The sequence below is a fragment of the Ricinus communis genome, chromosome 9 (assembly GCF_019578655.1).
Source record: "Ricinus communis isolate WT05 ecotype wild-type chromosome 9, ASM1957865v1, whole genome shotgun sequence".
NCBI classification, from domain to species: Eukaryota; Viridiplantae; Streptophyta; class Magnoliopsida; order Malpighiales; family Euphorbiaceae; genus Ricinus; species Ricinus communis.
The window spans coordinates 22,980,857-22,997,883 of NC_063264.1; the positions used below are offsets into that span (position 1 = coordinate 22,980,857).

Consider the following 17,027-nt stretch of genomic DNA (forward strand, 5'->3'; position numbering starts at 1 on the left):
TTGGGTTAAATGTTAAAAATAGACTTAAATTTTTAAAAGTGTCGATCATACTTATTTTAAATTAAGAATTTAATACAATTGAATTCGAAATTAAGGATTAATATAACAAAGTGTTCTTATATTTTTAAAACAATGCAATAATATATATAGCAAGAAAGTAAACTGATTTCCAATCTTAATACAAATCAAATGATGAATCAGTAGATATGTGTAATTGAGGAATGTAAGTGAACAAAGTAAAGAGAGGAAAAGAAAAAATAAAAAATAAAAACAAAGGCAGAGTAAGAGAGAAAGAAAAATAAAAACTAAAGCTCAATGGTTAAATATTCTTATAGTTCCATTAATATCATTGAGCTACAAATTTTGCCACAGTAAATATCAAAGAACGAATATGTAATGCTGAAGAAGCTTATTTTATAGAGTTAGGGCAAAGAAAGCTTAGTTGATTGATTCATGATAAATTATGGTTTTAGACTAGATTATCGAGAGGAACGAAGCCCATATCCTGAAGAACCTTGCCACATTCAGGGGAAGCTTTTTGCTTCATGAACCCAAGAGGATTAGTATAGCGGGTTGGCTGCACTACCCCAACGTTGTGGGTAAGGAGAACTCTTGCACGATCAACGCTCTTGAATGCTTCGGCACAATCGGGCTTTCCGCTCTTGATCAACTTCACCTCACATAGATCCTCTTCATGCTCACCCTCAACAGGTAGCCTGTATATACCTGATGCATCTGTCACACCCTCTACTGCATATGTCAATGTGTTGTTTTCACGGTTTTTGCATTCCAGCTTCACCCTAGTTCCTGCATTTTAATCAATCAAGGATTCACACCAAATACTTTCAGCATTCAGACCCTTGTCTCCAAGGAATATGAAAGTTCCATTTAATTACTGATTTATTATTACCTGGAATGACCTCGCTGAGCTTGGTTTCGAACTCGACCCGGCAAGTGTCGCAGTAGACTTTGCCTTCAACGTACAGTCCGGCGGTAGCCAAAGCGGAGCTGAGGAGAGAGGAGAAGCAAAGAGCCGAGGCGATGAGGGCACCGAATGTGAAGCTCTTTGCCATTGTTGTATAATTATGTTAGCTCCTGGTGTTTGATCAAGTTACTCTTAATGTTGGATGGATTATGAAGGTTTTGTGATATACTTTTATAGGGGGGAAAAGTTAGGCAAAGCTGTTAGTTTTGTGTGGGAGGTATTCATGCTTTTCTATTTTGAGGTAATTATAAATAGGGAAGCAGACTTGTTCAATGCTATTTTTTTTTTCTATTTTACTTTATTTATTCTGCAATGGCAGCCTTTATTGTTTCCTTAAGATATGCGACAGAATATGTAAACCTTTCGATTTTTGAAGACCTAAAAGAATGAAAAGGAAAATATTGAACAGGTCTCTACTGCTATACATGTAGCAGCGTTTAATTATTAAATTTATATTATCAATTAAAGGCTTAATATTCATTTATTCTTTTAAATCTATTAAGATTTCAGCAAGTTTTTTCCTTAAAATCGACACACTCTCGTGGAAAGGATCGATTTCATATTTAAAATAATCACTATAATCTTTCTATATACGTCTATATAAAAAACTGAAAATCGAACCATTTAAAGAGACAAATTAATAATTAATCCTCAAAAAGAGTTATATATTCATAATCATAACATATATAAAAGTGCGAAAGGGGAGAAGAGACAGAGAGAATTACTGAAAAAGTTTTCTAATTAGTGTTGTTAATATCGGTCGATATAATCTTTTATTAATTTGATATAATTATTAATAAGGAAAGTAATGGATAGTAGTAATATATGAATAAAATTTATATGGAAATAGGAAATTAAAATATTATAAAAAAAGAATAAAAATTATATAAGAAAGAAAAAATAAAAGAAAACATAGGTAGTTAGCAAATATAAATACCAAAATCATTAACAAATGTTAAAATACGATAGATAGCATTAAACAAGGTTGTTGGTGAATGATACTTTTAATCCCAACAAATATTTTAATATTTATTATTAAAGTGTTTTATTAATTAGATAAAACATCAAACAAGGTTGTTAGTTTAGTTTAACATTGTGGTAATTTAATAAACGCCACAATTATTAATATTTATTAATATTATATTAACAAGTATTGAATATTAAAATATTAAGAGTTTGAAATATAAATTTAAATTTTCATGCAAACAATTCTAGAAGTTTAAAAAAGATAATAAAATATTTTTATTATTAAATATAAAAAGAATTATAATATGCATATATAATTAATAGTACTTTTATAAAATTTATCACTTAAGTATTAATTAATATAATTAAAATTAAAAGTAATTATTATCAATACTTGTATAATTTAAAATAATAATGAATCAATTGTATTTAAGTATATATAATATTTTTTTATACTAAGAGTGCATGTGATTATATATTTAATGACTACTATTTACATATTAATATAAACATAAATCATATATATTTATATGCAATTTAATTAAATTAGAAAATTATGAATATACAATCTAACTAGAATATAAGGTGAGAATGATTAAAATAATTAATTAGTAACAATTTAATTTAAATAAGGAAAGAATTGATAGAATCCAACTAATATATAAGAAAAAATAGTTATTTATTATTAGTTCAAATATAATAAAGAAAACAAAATCTTGAATAGTTATTTATATAGTTATTTAGAAATAGCTATTGTGAATAGTTATAATTAGCACATGCATAAAAATTAGTAAATAGAAAATTATAAAAAAAAGAATTTAGTTTATGGGAATATTACTTACTAATTAAGCTAATTAATAAGTAATATTAATAATTCATTAAGCACATATTTAATTTTAAAAATCTAACTCTATTAAGATTTTTAATATTAACTATAAAATAGAATTTTTATTATAAAAAAAAGAAAAAACTATATTTTATGCATAATAAATAATTATTATCCAAGTAATTATTAATTATAGATAAAACAAAATTCATATTCCAAACAAAGATATTATTACATGCTTGGCCAAATAAAACTTAAATATTAATTAACAATGAATCAATTTATTAATGATAATAGGAGATTTCCTCATAATGGTGATATATGTTGTCCATCTAAATCTCAAGATCGGCACAATAATTTTATTTTTAATTATGAAAATTGAAATCAATTATTTAAAAATTCATGAATTAACTTAATTAATGTGTAGTAATAGTCAATCCTAATTGAAATATAGTTTAAGACTATGTAATATATTTACGAATTTATAAGTGTACAATTATTTAAGCTAAATTAATATATTTATAATGATATAGGTAAATTTTGATTTTTTTTGATAATATATTAAATTTATTTAACGCTAGCTATAGAAATAATTAATATAAATTTTATATATTATAAATAACTCATTTGTAAACGCATATAATTTAAAAATTTTATCATTATATTAATATTATAATTGTGATATTAAATTTTAAAATATATTTTTTATTTTTTAAATAATAACAAGTTAATAGTTAATATGTAAGTGTAACGCAGATGAATAAAAAAATTAGTTATAACATATATAAAAATACAAAGAGGGAGAAAGATGGATAAATTTACTAAAAATGTCTTATAATTGATGTTGTTAAGATTAGTTGATTTAGACTTTTACTAATTTAATAGAAAAATAATAGTTGGTTGTAGTATAAAGATAACATTTATTTAGAGATATGACATTATAATATTATTAAAAAAATAGAATTCTATTAAAATAAATAGGAAAATAGACACTAAATCTAATAAATTGAATAACAATTTTACTTAAATGTAAAAAGCAAACGTGTATCTAAGATTTATACAAGGAAAAGTCTCAGATTTTTATTCTTAAGAGGAAAATAAAAATTATGGATATTTAATTAGTTAAGATTTATAGTATAATAGATATTAAAGCAGCATGCTTTGTTTTCTTATAGCTTTGAGAAATATACTCCTTGAACTCGATCACGAATCTCTGCCAAGTCATCTCAACACCATGCAGATGGCACTCTATCCATCCATCCATCTGCCACCCCTTGCAAGAAAACCCGAGCTGTACTGATCTTCTTGGCATCTGACATGTCCATGTAAGTAAAAGCTTTCTTTATTTTCTTCAGTCAATTCACTGCCTTATCCGAGTCTAGAGAACCATTAAAGTCTTTTACCCTTATATGTGTGCAATGCCTGACTATATCCCAAGGCTTCTACTGATTTCTAACAGCCATTATTGCTGAGATAGCCTAGGCTAAGCCGTGCCAAAACTCGTATCAATTTGCAAAGCTATCACAGGAACTATAGCAACTAGAGGAACTAGTGTTGTTGGGGGGATTACAACACCTGAGGGAATAGGTGCTACTAGAGGAGGAGGAATTGGAATAATAGTAAGAGGTGCAGCAGGGCTGGAGGAACTCCAACAGTTGGAGGTAGAGCATAATGCGGAGGCAAAGCTGCTGAGCGGGAATCCGATATAGCTCCCTCAAAACCATAATCAACCTGTCACTCCTCTCCAGCTACAAACTCATACTCAACTGACTCTGGAGGTAAGGATGAAAAAGAGTCTATGAGGTTGGCCAACATCCTCTAATATGACTACATAACGACCTCGGCCTATGACACCTCTGATCTAGGGCGGCATCGTTTTGCATGAGAAGAAAAGGACAAGAATTAAAAATAAGACAACCCTATATAGTTCTATAGAAGTCTACAGAACTTGTAACCTAAGGTCTGACATCAAAATGCAACACCCGACCCTACACAGATAGTTAGGTGCCACAAAGATTATTACAATGATTTACTCGACAATACATCACTAAAATAATTATCATCAACACAAACCGGTGAACTAGAAAATCTAACTATTAATATCAAACTTTTAAAATTTGACAATCACTCGGAGATATCCGAACCTGAATTGTAAAATAAAGGTGATAAAATAAATTTAATAGCTCATAAGAAAATAAAAGAATAATACACAATTATAAATTAAAAAAAATAATAATTAAGTCTGTTGGCATAACCTCTACTAAAACTAACTAGATGCAGTGGAAACAATGACGATTCTTGAGGTCTATTAGAGGATCAGCAAATAAATCTGAAAGATGTTAAAAATAAAGGATGAGAATAAAACTGATTGAGAGGATAAGAATATAATAAGGATAACAACCAAGGGGCTAGTTCACAATATATATATATATATATATATATATATAACAAAACTTAAGTAAAACTTCACTGGCGGGATAAATGATGTCTAAATAAAATTCACTAAATTCGTAAGCATCAACTTCAAAGATAGATTACTAAGAACCCCTGCTGAAACTGTATCATGGGTGTTATGCTTAATAAGAAATATAATATTCATTATAGCACTATAAAATATAATATACAACAATATAAGCTCATCAATATTTCCTAAAGTATAAGAAATATATACTTCAGGTACTTAGATGTCTCATCTATACATATCCCAAAGTACAAACAACTAGTTATAACCGCACAAACAGCCCCCAAAAGGCAACCCCTAGTATACGCCCCAAAGGCATTGTGTACACTAAACGTTTGTCTTAAAGACAATATATTCTACTATCATCCGACGTCCAAAATGTAATTACATAGACTATAAAAATAAATATATACTTATTTATCCAGCTAATAAAATCTCTAGTTAACAGCATATAGAAAAAGAATAAAAATACCGTTATCCATTCCTAATTTCTCTAATAGGAAAATGAGACAAAAATTATAAATTACATTTAAATATACGACTTAAAAATAAATAAGTAATTAAATAAGTTGTAAAAGAAAACAAATATTATATTTGAAAAACTATAATGTTATATACTTATCCACTCATTTCGACTGTGATGGAGGAAATATTCTTAACTAGTAAATAGCCCACTAGGACGCGTAACAGACTCGAGTCATGTACCTAAAATAAAAATAAGATTTAAAAAGAGATAAGTATTCGAACCAACAATTTCCAAAAAAAATCGATTAAACGTGAATACAATGCAATAATTTCTAAAAAATTTCTACTGAAAATCTCATAGTATTTTTCCTAAAAATCAAACTAATTCCCTGGATAAGACAGGTCCAAAACCTACTAAAAGATCACTTTCATAATGTCCAAAATTCACTTGGCCTCCAAATTACATGTTATGCCTAATTAGTCCAATTCACGACACAAAAGGATTATCGGGCCTCATCGGCTTTTCAAACAATAATTTATAATAATATCACAATAAAATAAATTATTTTCTCAATCAAATTCCACTTAATTAAATCTTAATACTCGTATAATTTCTCACAACACACCATAATATAATAACTTTATTTATAGCATCCATATATAATTTTTCAGACCTATAATCATCCAACAACTCACAATTTAATGACAATTCATTCAAATTAAATATTCTAAATTTAATACCACAATTAACATTAAGAATTTATAACTAATTATCCGGAAAAAATTTAAGTGAACCTCGACACGCAAATGGAGACATCCCCACCCGCTGTGGCCGAAAAATTTAATGTTGCTGAAATCGTGATTCTAAACCAACTTGAAGCTTTCAATGCGAGGGTTCCATATATGCAGTTATTTTCATCTAACTCTTTACCATTTTTCTAAAAAATGGCTTGCAAGGGGGGATGCTTCGCGCGAAGCTCCACCATTCGATTCTAGTGATTGCAGAGTCTGGGGACGCTTCAGGCTGATGTCATTGGATGTGAGGAAGCTCCTAGCAGCCTTAACTTCCTAAGACAAGTGCTGGTTTGGCCGGAGAGACACCAACAGCCAATCACCATGTTGCTCCTTCTCTTTTGAGTCATTTTTCTGGCGATCGGGACACTTTTACAAATAATTGACGTTTCTGTCAGCGCTCCTTTTTCGGACCCATTGAGAGAAAAACGGAAGAACTTATGATGAGAGATACTGCTTTCTGGAGTCTCGAGAGGTGAAGAATATCAAAACTCATTAACAAGCTATTTGACATGATTACACAACTTCTATTACTAATCTAAAGGTTTTCTTTTCTTTGTCTGTGATGAATTAATTCCTGTAAACACAAATGACCATTTCCATACACTCTTTTATGTCATGCAAAGATTTTGATATATTTGTTTTCTGAGAAATGTAGATTGCTGTCCCCAGTCTGAAGCATCAGAATCCTTAAAGTTTCTGTTTCAGTCCCAGCTCCTAGCTCCTGTTAAAGAGCTTGGCCACTAATTGAACTACTTCATTGGCATTGAGGCAAGGTCAATGCTTCCATAAACGCTTAATCCCTTAGTTAATACCAAGGTCTTGGTGGGCCTAATATATCTTTTCACAATGCACGGATTAGCCAATACTAGAAACAGAACTTATGTAAACGCCTTGTGAATAATCTGCATTACATTTAACGATTCTTACTATGCAAAATCCTTAGGATTTCTCCATTAACTAGGCCTCAACGAATAATGATTCTAACTGTTATCATGTCCTTCAAAGCATAGTGCACACATCATAATCTATATATATATACATACGAAGAAGCTACGTGCACAGAGCAATAAGAAAAAATGGCAGAAAGAGAAGCAGAAGGAGCTGTGGTGAGAAAAGGTCAAGAAGGCCTGAAATTAGCAATCTCACTATACGAAGAATTTGGACTTCCACTTGGGCTATTGCCTCTCGAGGATGTGATTGAAGTGGGGTTCGTACGGAGCAATGGATACATGTGGATCCTCCAAGAAAAGAAAGTCGTTCACAAGTTCAAGATGATAGGCAAGCTTGTAAGCTATGATACTGAGATCACTTGTTACATTGAGAACAAGAGAATCAAGAAGCTGAAAGGAGTGAAGGCAAGAGAGCTCTTCATATGGACGCCATGCGGTGAAATCTTTGTCGATGACCCTGCTAGTGGGAAAACTCGTTTCAAGGCCATCGGTGGCCTTACCGTAGCATTTCCTGCGGAGGCTTTCGCCCTTGGTCAGTAATTGGATAATAATATAAATAATTATTGAATTCTAAATTTAATTTCAAATTTTATATCGAACATTTAATTTTAATTATGTTTTGATTTAATCGGTGAAGTATTGATTGACTCATGGTAAAAATAGCCAATATAAAGCAAATAATTAATTAAAAAAAGTGATGTTTTAATCTCATATTAGTATAATGATTAAATTATAATCAAAATTTAAATTGAGTTGTTGAAATAAAATAAATTAAGAAATGCTATAATTAAACTAAATAAAATATAAACTTCAGTGATATAAATTTGTGATGGTATTATAAACAAGGTGTCTAGTTGGTGTCTCTTATATATCATATTTGCTTTTGTTGCTTGAATGCCAAGAACCTTTGTCAAGCTCCATTCAGATTCTTAAATTACAATGGAACTTTTGGATGCTTGTTCTGGTAGGTTTATAATTGAAGTTGGAATAACATGATTGATAAATAGTGAATAATAATTTAAAAATTCTGAAGTCGTCTTCATCACCTAGAGGGAGCCGAATTTACCTAAAAGAATAATCAACGAATTTTAAAAATATTTGTAATATCTTTTAAAATAGATATTATACATATAGAAAATGACTTAAATGGCTATTATTCGAGACTTAAAATGGCTTATGTATTTCAAGCGTTCGCCATGCAGTAACATATTTTTTTCATTTTTTTATGGTATAAATATTTCTGAAAAGAAAAACGTCTTGCATTTTTTCAATATGCATCACAAAAATAATAAATTTTTTATAAATAGTCAAATATTTTTATTTAAGAATATTATATATACAGAGAATGAATATTACAGTACTAGATAATGAACATTGATATTAACACCGATGAATAATACATTAAACAAAATAAACATAAATATTAACCATAATGAATGTTAAGTTCATAGATAATAAATATTTAAATAAAAAATTAATTATTATAAAATATTACATCTAATGGATACTATACATATAGAAAATGAACTTTTTAGTATATGTAAATGAACAAAAAAAATATTAATATATATCTAGTCTAATAAAAACATTTTGACTTGTGTTACTATATTTTAATACATTTTATTTTTAATTTTAACACATGTACTTATTATTGACACGTAAAATTCAAGTTTATGTATAATTTTATAATTTTTTTATTAATTTATTTATAATTTTTATATTTCTGTATTGATAAAATCTTAAAATATAAAAAACCTAACAAAAATGTTAAAAATATTTAATTTATTATTATTTTTAAATATTTTAATTAATTAAAAATATTAAAAGATCTATTTAATTTTATATATAAATTTAATTTATATTATTATATTTATAATTAAAATAATTACGACAGAGTACAACATGCGAATAATCAACTAGCTTCATAAATATATAAGAAGATATATGTAAAATATTATTTTTAATAATAATATTAATTTATATTTTATTACAATTAAAAAATAAAAATTTTATGTGTCAAAATAAAAATTTTTAAATAGCGACAGTAAAATAATTATAACACTCACATAACACATAAATAAATAACTAATTTTTATAAATATATAAAAAATTTATTCAATATATAATTCTTTATATATAATATTAATTTTTATAAATTAATTTTGTTATAATTTAAAAAATTAAAACACTACTGTTTTAAAAGAATGTGAAGGTACAGGGATAAAAATTCCTGCATCATACAATTTGAAAAGAAGTGGAAAGCTTTTATATTCTCCCTTCTCCACACACACACACACACGTGCTGGTCCATGTAGAATCATGGACCGGAGTCCGTGTTGGAAGCATTGAAACCACATTGGTTAAATAAATATTTAACCCTTATTAATTTGTTAAGTTGACAATACATATGCATATATAGTCAATAATACAGATCATCTAACTGTTTAGCATTTGAATATTAAGAGTTTAACAGTTATCTTATCTCCTCATCAATCCTATACTTTTATACAAACAAAGAAATGGAACAAGAAAGAAAATATATTAGTAGCACAAATCCTAGAGAACTGAACCGCCTAAAAACAGCAAAAGGACCAGAACCAGATAAATAATTATACACCGGTCATGAGGACCCGAACCAATGCTATCCAAGGCACACATGAGCAACTGCATCTGAAAATGTAAGTTCAAGAATAAGACGGAGCCAAGCATTCATCAACCATATCCACTAGGTTTGGGTTTTCCAATGCTGCCGCCACCCGCTCTTTATCATTTAGCTGTTTGTTAACTGCATAAAATATAATAATTAGAAGAAACAAAACAGCAACTCTTTATAAAGACTTGATGAAAGTCAAATGCAAACAAGCGAAAGAGAAAAAATAGGATATAAAAGTTTCATCGCTTTTGGATGCAGAGGTTTGAAATTGCAAAAGATCAAATCTGAAAGTACATTGAACTTTTGTCATATCGCATATATAACAGGCAAATTTTATTTTAATGATTATCAGCACATATTGGAACTTCACCATATTTGTTCCTTGCCAATGATTTTGTAGCCACTACTCCTTTTCTTTTATCTCGTATTTTGCTCTCCAACCACTTTTAGCTTCAAAAATCTCTATGTTTTAAAAAATCGGTGATTGATTTTACTTACAGCTAACAAGTACCAAAGAGGAATTTTTCACCCTATTCTTCAAAAGACTAAGCTAAGTTTGATTTTCTTTCTTCTTTTCCCCCTTGTTTGTGGATTACTTACAGTTGACAACTTTGTTTTTAAGAAGTTTACTTTATACTATATTTGAAATGAATAACTAATTTCCCACACCGGAGTTCTGAACTTTTCACAAAATTTACTAAAGAAACCAAATCATTAACATCTCCCAGTGTCTTTTGACACTCTAATCCCGAAGGAAAGCTATCCTCTCCCTTCCAGTAAACCCATCAACATAAATAATAGATATCAATCAAGGTATAAATAAACTTTTTGATGCTTATTGGCAATCACAACTTATTTGATTCATTGAAAGTTGTATCAGAAATAGTAAAATCCTAACTGAAAATGGTCTAACCAACAAACTAAAAAACCAATGCATTGAATTGGTACAATCAGTAAACTACCAACCGGAAGATTTATTTTGGTTCGAAAGATTTCCTAGCAATTCAGTTAACTGACATGAATACTCCTACGAACAATTATGTAATTGATCCACAATAAAGAGAGCGGCAGTACCTGCAGCTTCAGTTGCATGGGTTCCAGGTGCCACCCTTATATCCACCTAAGCAAAATGTCAAATGGTAACTATGAGAGAGAGATATAAAGAAATAAAGCATTATTGTATATAAGCAATCAAAGAGTCAGCGAAACAATATTAATCTTAATACTTTTGCATGTACAAGTAACAATATTAGAAATAAGATTAATCAATCAAAAGCTATTATACAACTCTAAGATTGATATCAATAATTTAACATAAATGCACCAAAGAGTCAGCTTCGAATAAATCCAGACATACAAGTTCCTTCTCCTAGAAATGAATTCCTTACCAATGAACAACTACTTAGACTCAGAACTAAAATAATCATAAGAACTAAATTTAGTAGAAGCACAGAAATCCGAATAATCCATAATTAGTTCTGAATTAATATTTACTCTGGAATCTGAACACAATTAATACCTTGTAACGAGAAGGCAAGCTTCTCATGAGTTTCACTCGCAAGCAAAGACCAATAACAGTTGCCATGCTACAGTGTTCAACTGTTGGAGTAAACGTCACCCTGCATAACAGCAACATTAGTTTTACATGAAACCTAGAAACTCAGGACAACCATAAGTAAATAAAAAAATAGAAGCAAAAAAGATAAAAAAATCTTACTACCTGATGTAACTGTACTTATCATCAACCTCAATTGCATCTTCTGTAATGACTTTGAGCTCTTCCAAAGAGTAAGGATGCTCAGGGTCTTTTATGTCTCTAATATGATTTAAGAATGTTAAGAAAATATGTATTCCACAAAGATTGACTGACTTGCATAGTTTTCTACAGAACTCCTTAATCTCTTTCTGCAATATTTGGAACTAGATTCTCCCCATACATAATAATACCCACACATTGATAGACCCAAAAACTTATATCACATTAGACTCATATATCTAGGATTTAAGTACTTACATTCAAAAATCCTAAAATTGAATCTTTCTACAGGCTTTAAAAGACCGTTTACCAGCTCATGAGTGCTGAAACTTAAGCAATAGAGATGCTTTGATAGAAATAAATAAATAGATCTTTTAAGGAACACTTATAAAGAAAAAGAAATTTAAGACAGACATATTAATGTTAATAATTTTAAATTCAGCAAAGGAATAAGAAATTGGGAAAAGGATATCAAAAATTTCCTGTTGATCAATGGGCTCAACAGCATACTCATCAGCAGCAGCAGCATCAGTTCGGGCACTTCGAACCCTATTCTCTTTCTTTTGATAAACTATGGGATTGGGATTTATAAGCCCAGAAACCATTTTTCCTATAAATATAATTGCAAAGCAAAGTAAGCTATTGAAACTTAAATTCCACAAAAGAATAAAAATGAAAATTGTAAAAGCAAAGTCGCAACTCACAAATAAAAACAGTAATAATAGTTCAAACATTTCCAGGAAAAGTATAAAAATTGATAATTTTCCTTTATCTCTTTATAGCAAGTTCTTATTATCACAACAACATCATTCTCAAAATTGCCTGGAAGCCATTAGAAATAACTTATTCAGTATCCCATCTCAAAAAGAAAAGGCAGACATTGAGCCCTAAAAAAGTAACTTTAAGACATTTCCAGCCAGTAGTTTCAAGAAATGAAAACAGAAATTTCTCGGGCAAATTAAAACCATTGTAATACTTCAAATAACTCAAATATCAAGCTAAGACAATAACAAACTTCATTGCGTTGCGTACCAAGGCATATAAAGAAACAACCGGGCGAGCTGATTGCAATTTAACAGTAGTAGATATTTTGAAAATTTATGTGACAAATCACAGCAAATCACGACCACATGATATTTAATCAGGCTAGTCCACAGGAACTAAAATTTGCAGATATCTAATCAAGCTAGTCCAAAACGAAGGTAAAATGCTAACAAGAATTCAAACGAGGAGACAAATATGTGAAATGACAATAAAAGAAGCTATAATAGGCATATATATGGAGGGAGGGAGAGAGAGAGAGAGAGAGAAAGGTTTTACAGCCTCAGGCTCGCCGATGATCTCGGTGATGGTTCAGGCGGCCTCGGAGAGGATGCCGGAGTTGTCAACGCCGTCAAGAGTGGAAAAGACAAAAATTGGGTTCGAACTTGGAATATCGGATAAGAGTTACGGATCTGGGTTTAGGAATAAAACGGTGTAGGTTTTAAGGTTCATTTTTATTTCCTTTATTTATGGCCTAATTTTAAACCGAATTTTAATTAGTATTATCAACTTTGCACCATTTTCTCAATTGTTTTTTAAATATTATACCACCGTTTAAAGCTGCGGTTTGTACTGGTTGTATTCTATTAAAAAATTACAGCCAAAAGGGCAATTTGCTCTTTATGTTTGGATGTGATGTCCAATTAGTCTAGAATTTTAAATTTTGGCCCATTATAGTTATTTAATAAAATTGGCTAAATGACAAATATTTTCATATTTAATAAAATTGGCTAAATGACAAATATTTTCATTTTGGATGCTCGCGTGAGACTCAGATGCTAAATAAAATTTGTGAACTATATTATTTAATTTTTTTAATAAAGAAATTTAATTAAAAAGATAAAATTAGATTAGCAGGATTTCCTAAACCCAATTAACCACTTTTTTTTTTCTAGGCTCCATTTGTCTTTCTCTTTCTCTCTTTGTTTAGACAACAAAATCAAATCTCTAAAATTTGAAGTAGAAAAATTGAGCAAGATTAGGGTTTTGATATAAAAAAAAATCGAGAAATTTCTATAATGTATTACAATTGAGCATTGTGAGTTGAGAAGCACGACGACATTATGAGCTGAGAAGCACGAAATTTAGTTGTATTTTAAGCTAAGGCTTCTGCAATTAGGTGAGTAACTATAACTCAAACTGTATCTTTGTCTTTTTGAAACTTAAACTTTATTGTATTATAATGTGAGAAAGTGATAAGGAAGAAAAGCTAATTGAGGAAACAAAATATTTCACAAAGACAACAGAAACAAATATTACTGTAGAAAATCAAGGAAATATTCAAAGGAATCATTCTCATCAACTCATGCCTATAATTAAGGAGTTAATATAGTATACAGCTTGTATCTTGCTATCTTGCCTTTTTAATTCTCCTTTCTCTTTATATATAAGTCTGACCTGTTTTAGGAAAAATACACAGCAAATTGAATAAAATATTAAGTTTATAAGAGTTTTTCATGGTATTAGGAGCCTAGTTCCTCCATTTTCTTATTGATCAGTCATGGAAGAACCCAAGCTTACATTACAATCATTCCATCAATGTGCCAATTTGATTTCAATCAAACTAGGCTCCAATAACTATCTCATGTGGCGATCACAAATCCTTCATCTGGCTCGTAGTCTCAGCGTGCTTCATCATTTGGAAAAGAATGATGACAAACCTGAACGTCTGCTAAAAGATGGGGTTGTGAATCCAGCCTATACCTTGTGGTTAACAAATGATGGTCTTCTTATCTCATGGTTGCTTGACACAATGAAAGAAGTAGCTCAACCATCCATTGCAGAAGATGTTACTGCCTATGATGTGTGGAGTTCTTTAGAAGAACAACTCCTACAATCACAATTGAAAAGGAAGATCTTTTGAAAAATATGCTGATGACCATCAAGAAAGGATCACGATCCTTAGATGACTACACAAAAGAATTCAAATCAATATGTGACAACCTAGCAGCTATCAAGAAACCAGTGGATGATCTTGATAAAGTCTTTCAATTTGCACGTGGACTAGGAGCAAAATATGAAAGCTTCCGTCTAGCTATGGTAACTAAACCTCCTTATCCTAAATTTAATCAATTTTTACTTACTCTTCAGGAATATGAGCAGACCCTAGCTTCTCAAAAGGAAGAAGAGAATAGTTATATAGAATATAATCAAGCACTCTTTAGCCAACGTGGATGTGGATATAGACGTCACGGGAGTTTTAATTCAAAAGGTAGAAGATTTACTCCAGCAGGACGTTACAACAATACTGATTCCAATAACTTCAAAAAGGGGAGAGCAAACGAAGTTGTACAATAATCAAAAAGTGACAAACCAACATGTCAAATATGTGGTAAGCTGAATCACGTTGCTCTTAATTGTTGGTATAGATTTGACTATTCCTATCAATCAGAAGATCTACCACAAGTATTGGCAGCTCTCACCTTAAACAACAATGACCCTTCTTTTTACATAGACTCGAGAGCTACAGCTCACATGACCAACAATGCAGGTATGTTGTCTTATACAAAACCATATAAAGGAAAGGATGTTATCTATGTTGGAAACAGAAACAAACTTGATATAACACATACTGGAAATGCATATATTGGAAAATTAAATTTAAAAGATGTTCTTGTCGTTCCTAAACTGAAAAAGAATTTAATTTCAGTAAGTAAAATCACTAGTGATAACTCTTGTACTGTTGAATTCACACCATCTGATTTTGTTATTAAGGATCAAAACAAGAGAACAATAGGGAAGGGGCATAGATAAGGACAACTCTATGCTTTGGAACCTGATTTTTAAGAAGCTTTATCTGTAATAAAATGGGACAACTCATTCTCTTTGTGGCACCAACGCCTTGGACATCCAAGTGCAAAGATTTTATCTCTATTAAAAGGAAAGAAAGTCATTGATGTCACTAATTGGCAAACTAAGTCTTCTATCTACATTAGTTGCCAATCTGGAAAGAAATGTAAATTACTCTTTAATTTGAATAATGATATGTCTAATTATCCATTACAAAAAGTGCATTGTGATCTTTGGGGACCAGCTCCCATTGTCTTAAATCAAGGATTTCGGTTTTATGTTATATTTATAGATGATTTTTTAAGATTTTATTGGTTATATCCTTTAAAGAAAAAGTCAAATATTTTTCTTTGTTTTCAAAAATTAGTAGAAAATCAATTTGATAGAAAAATAAATTTTTTTTAGTGTGATGGGGGTGAAGAATTAACTCTTTTGATTTTCTCAGTCATATTATTAATTATGGTATTCAGCTCCAAGTTTCATGTCCTGGAACACCAGAGCAAAACGGAGTGGTCGAGAGGAAGCATCGGCACATTGTTGAGACAGATTTAACTATGTTATTTCAAGCTAACTTGCCATTATTTTTATGGATTAAAGCTTTTATTGCAGCTGTCTATTTAATCAACAGAATGCCAACCTCAGTTTTACACAACCAGTCTCTATACTATAAACTATATCACAAAGAACTAAATTACAAAAGCTTGCGAGTGTTTGGATGCTTATGCTTTCCTTCTCTAAGACATCAAGGAGGTGATAAATTTGTTAAGAAAATTTATCCTTGTGTATTTATTGGTATAGTCCTATTCACAAGGGTTATAGGTGCTATGAACCTCGAACAAAAAGAGTATATATATCAAGACACATTATTTTCGATGAAGGTAAATTCCTCTATAAACCCTCTGCTCAAGAATCAATTCATGTACCATTAGAATTTGCTGAATTTCCAGCACTTGATGAATGATTTAAAGTCACTCTCGAAGTTGAACCTTCAAAGGTAGAAACAAATGCAGAGTAAGCAACTCAAACATCTGTTATAACTACTAACGACTGTTGTGATGAAAATAATGATCATAACAGATGTTATAATGACAATAATGTTGAATCTCCTGACAATACTGGAGTTTTGCCTCATGTTAATGTGCTTCATGAAGATGAAACCTTAGTTGCAATTGAACTGGCGGATACACAAACTCTCACTTTGCTAAATGACTTGCCTAGGCATATTGTTGATACAAATATCGACAATAATGAAAGTGAAAATTATGTTCATCCCCAATGCCATAGGCAACGTCCAAAACATCTACAAGATTATAAATGCTATCTATCTCAACTCGAGTTA

At 30.1% G+C, this 17,027-nt stretch overlaps 3 protein-coding genes across 4 annotated transcripts; 1 reads left to right on the forward strand and 2 right to left on the reverse strand.

Annotated features, from left to right (window-relative positions):
* Positions 1-312: 312 nt before the first annotated feature.
* LOC8282136 (olee1-like protein) lies at positions 313-1,140 on the reverse strand. Its single transcript, XM_002523332.3, has 2 exons — positions 911-1,140; positions 313-807 (listed from the first exon to the last, which is right to left on the reverse strand). The coding sequence occupies exons 1-2, from the start codon at positions 1,071-1,073 to the stop codon at positions 470-472; spliced, it is 501 nt and encodes a 166-aa protein (XP_002523378.2). The 5' UTR covers positions 1,074-1,140; the 3' UTR covers positions 313-469.
* A 6,236-nt stretch (positions 1,141-7,376) lies between these two features.
* Positions 7,377-8,017, forward strand: LOC8282137. The gene has a single exon (XM_002523333.2). It carries the CDS (start codon positions 7,575-7,577, stop codon positions 7,986-7,988), a length of 414 nt encoding a protein of 137 aa, XP_002523379.1. The 5' UTR covers positions 7,377-7,574; the 3' UTR covers positions 7,989-8,017.
* Positions 8,018-9,793: 1,776 nt separating this feature from the next.
* LOC8282138 (protein AE7) lies at positions 9,794-13,363 on the reverse strand. 2 transcript variants are annotated; one of them, XR_007217465.1, is made up of 7 exons: positions 13,178-13,362; positions 12,330-12,467; positions 11,822-11,927; positions 11,621-11,720; positions 11,176-11,221; positions 10,079-10,233; positions 9,794-10,040 (listed from the first exon to the last, which is right to left on the reverse strand). XR_007217465.1 is itself a non-coding variant. In XM_015721903.3 (6 exons), the coding sequence occupies exons 2-6, from the start codon at positions 12,460-12,462 to the stop codon at positions 10,133-10,135; spliced, it is 486 nt and encodes a 161-aa protein (XP_015577389.1). In that variant the 5' UTR covers positions 12,463-12,467; positions 13,178-13,363; the 3' UTR covers positions 9,794-10,132. The 2 variants fall into 2 exon arrangements, 1 of the variants encoding a protein (XP_015577389.1); XM_015721903.3 differs by having other exon boundaries at positions 9,794-10,233; positions 13,178-13,363.
* Positions 13,364-17,027: the final 3,664 nt, after the last annotated feature.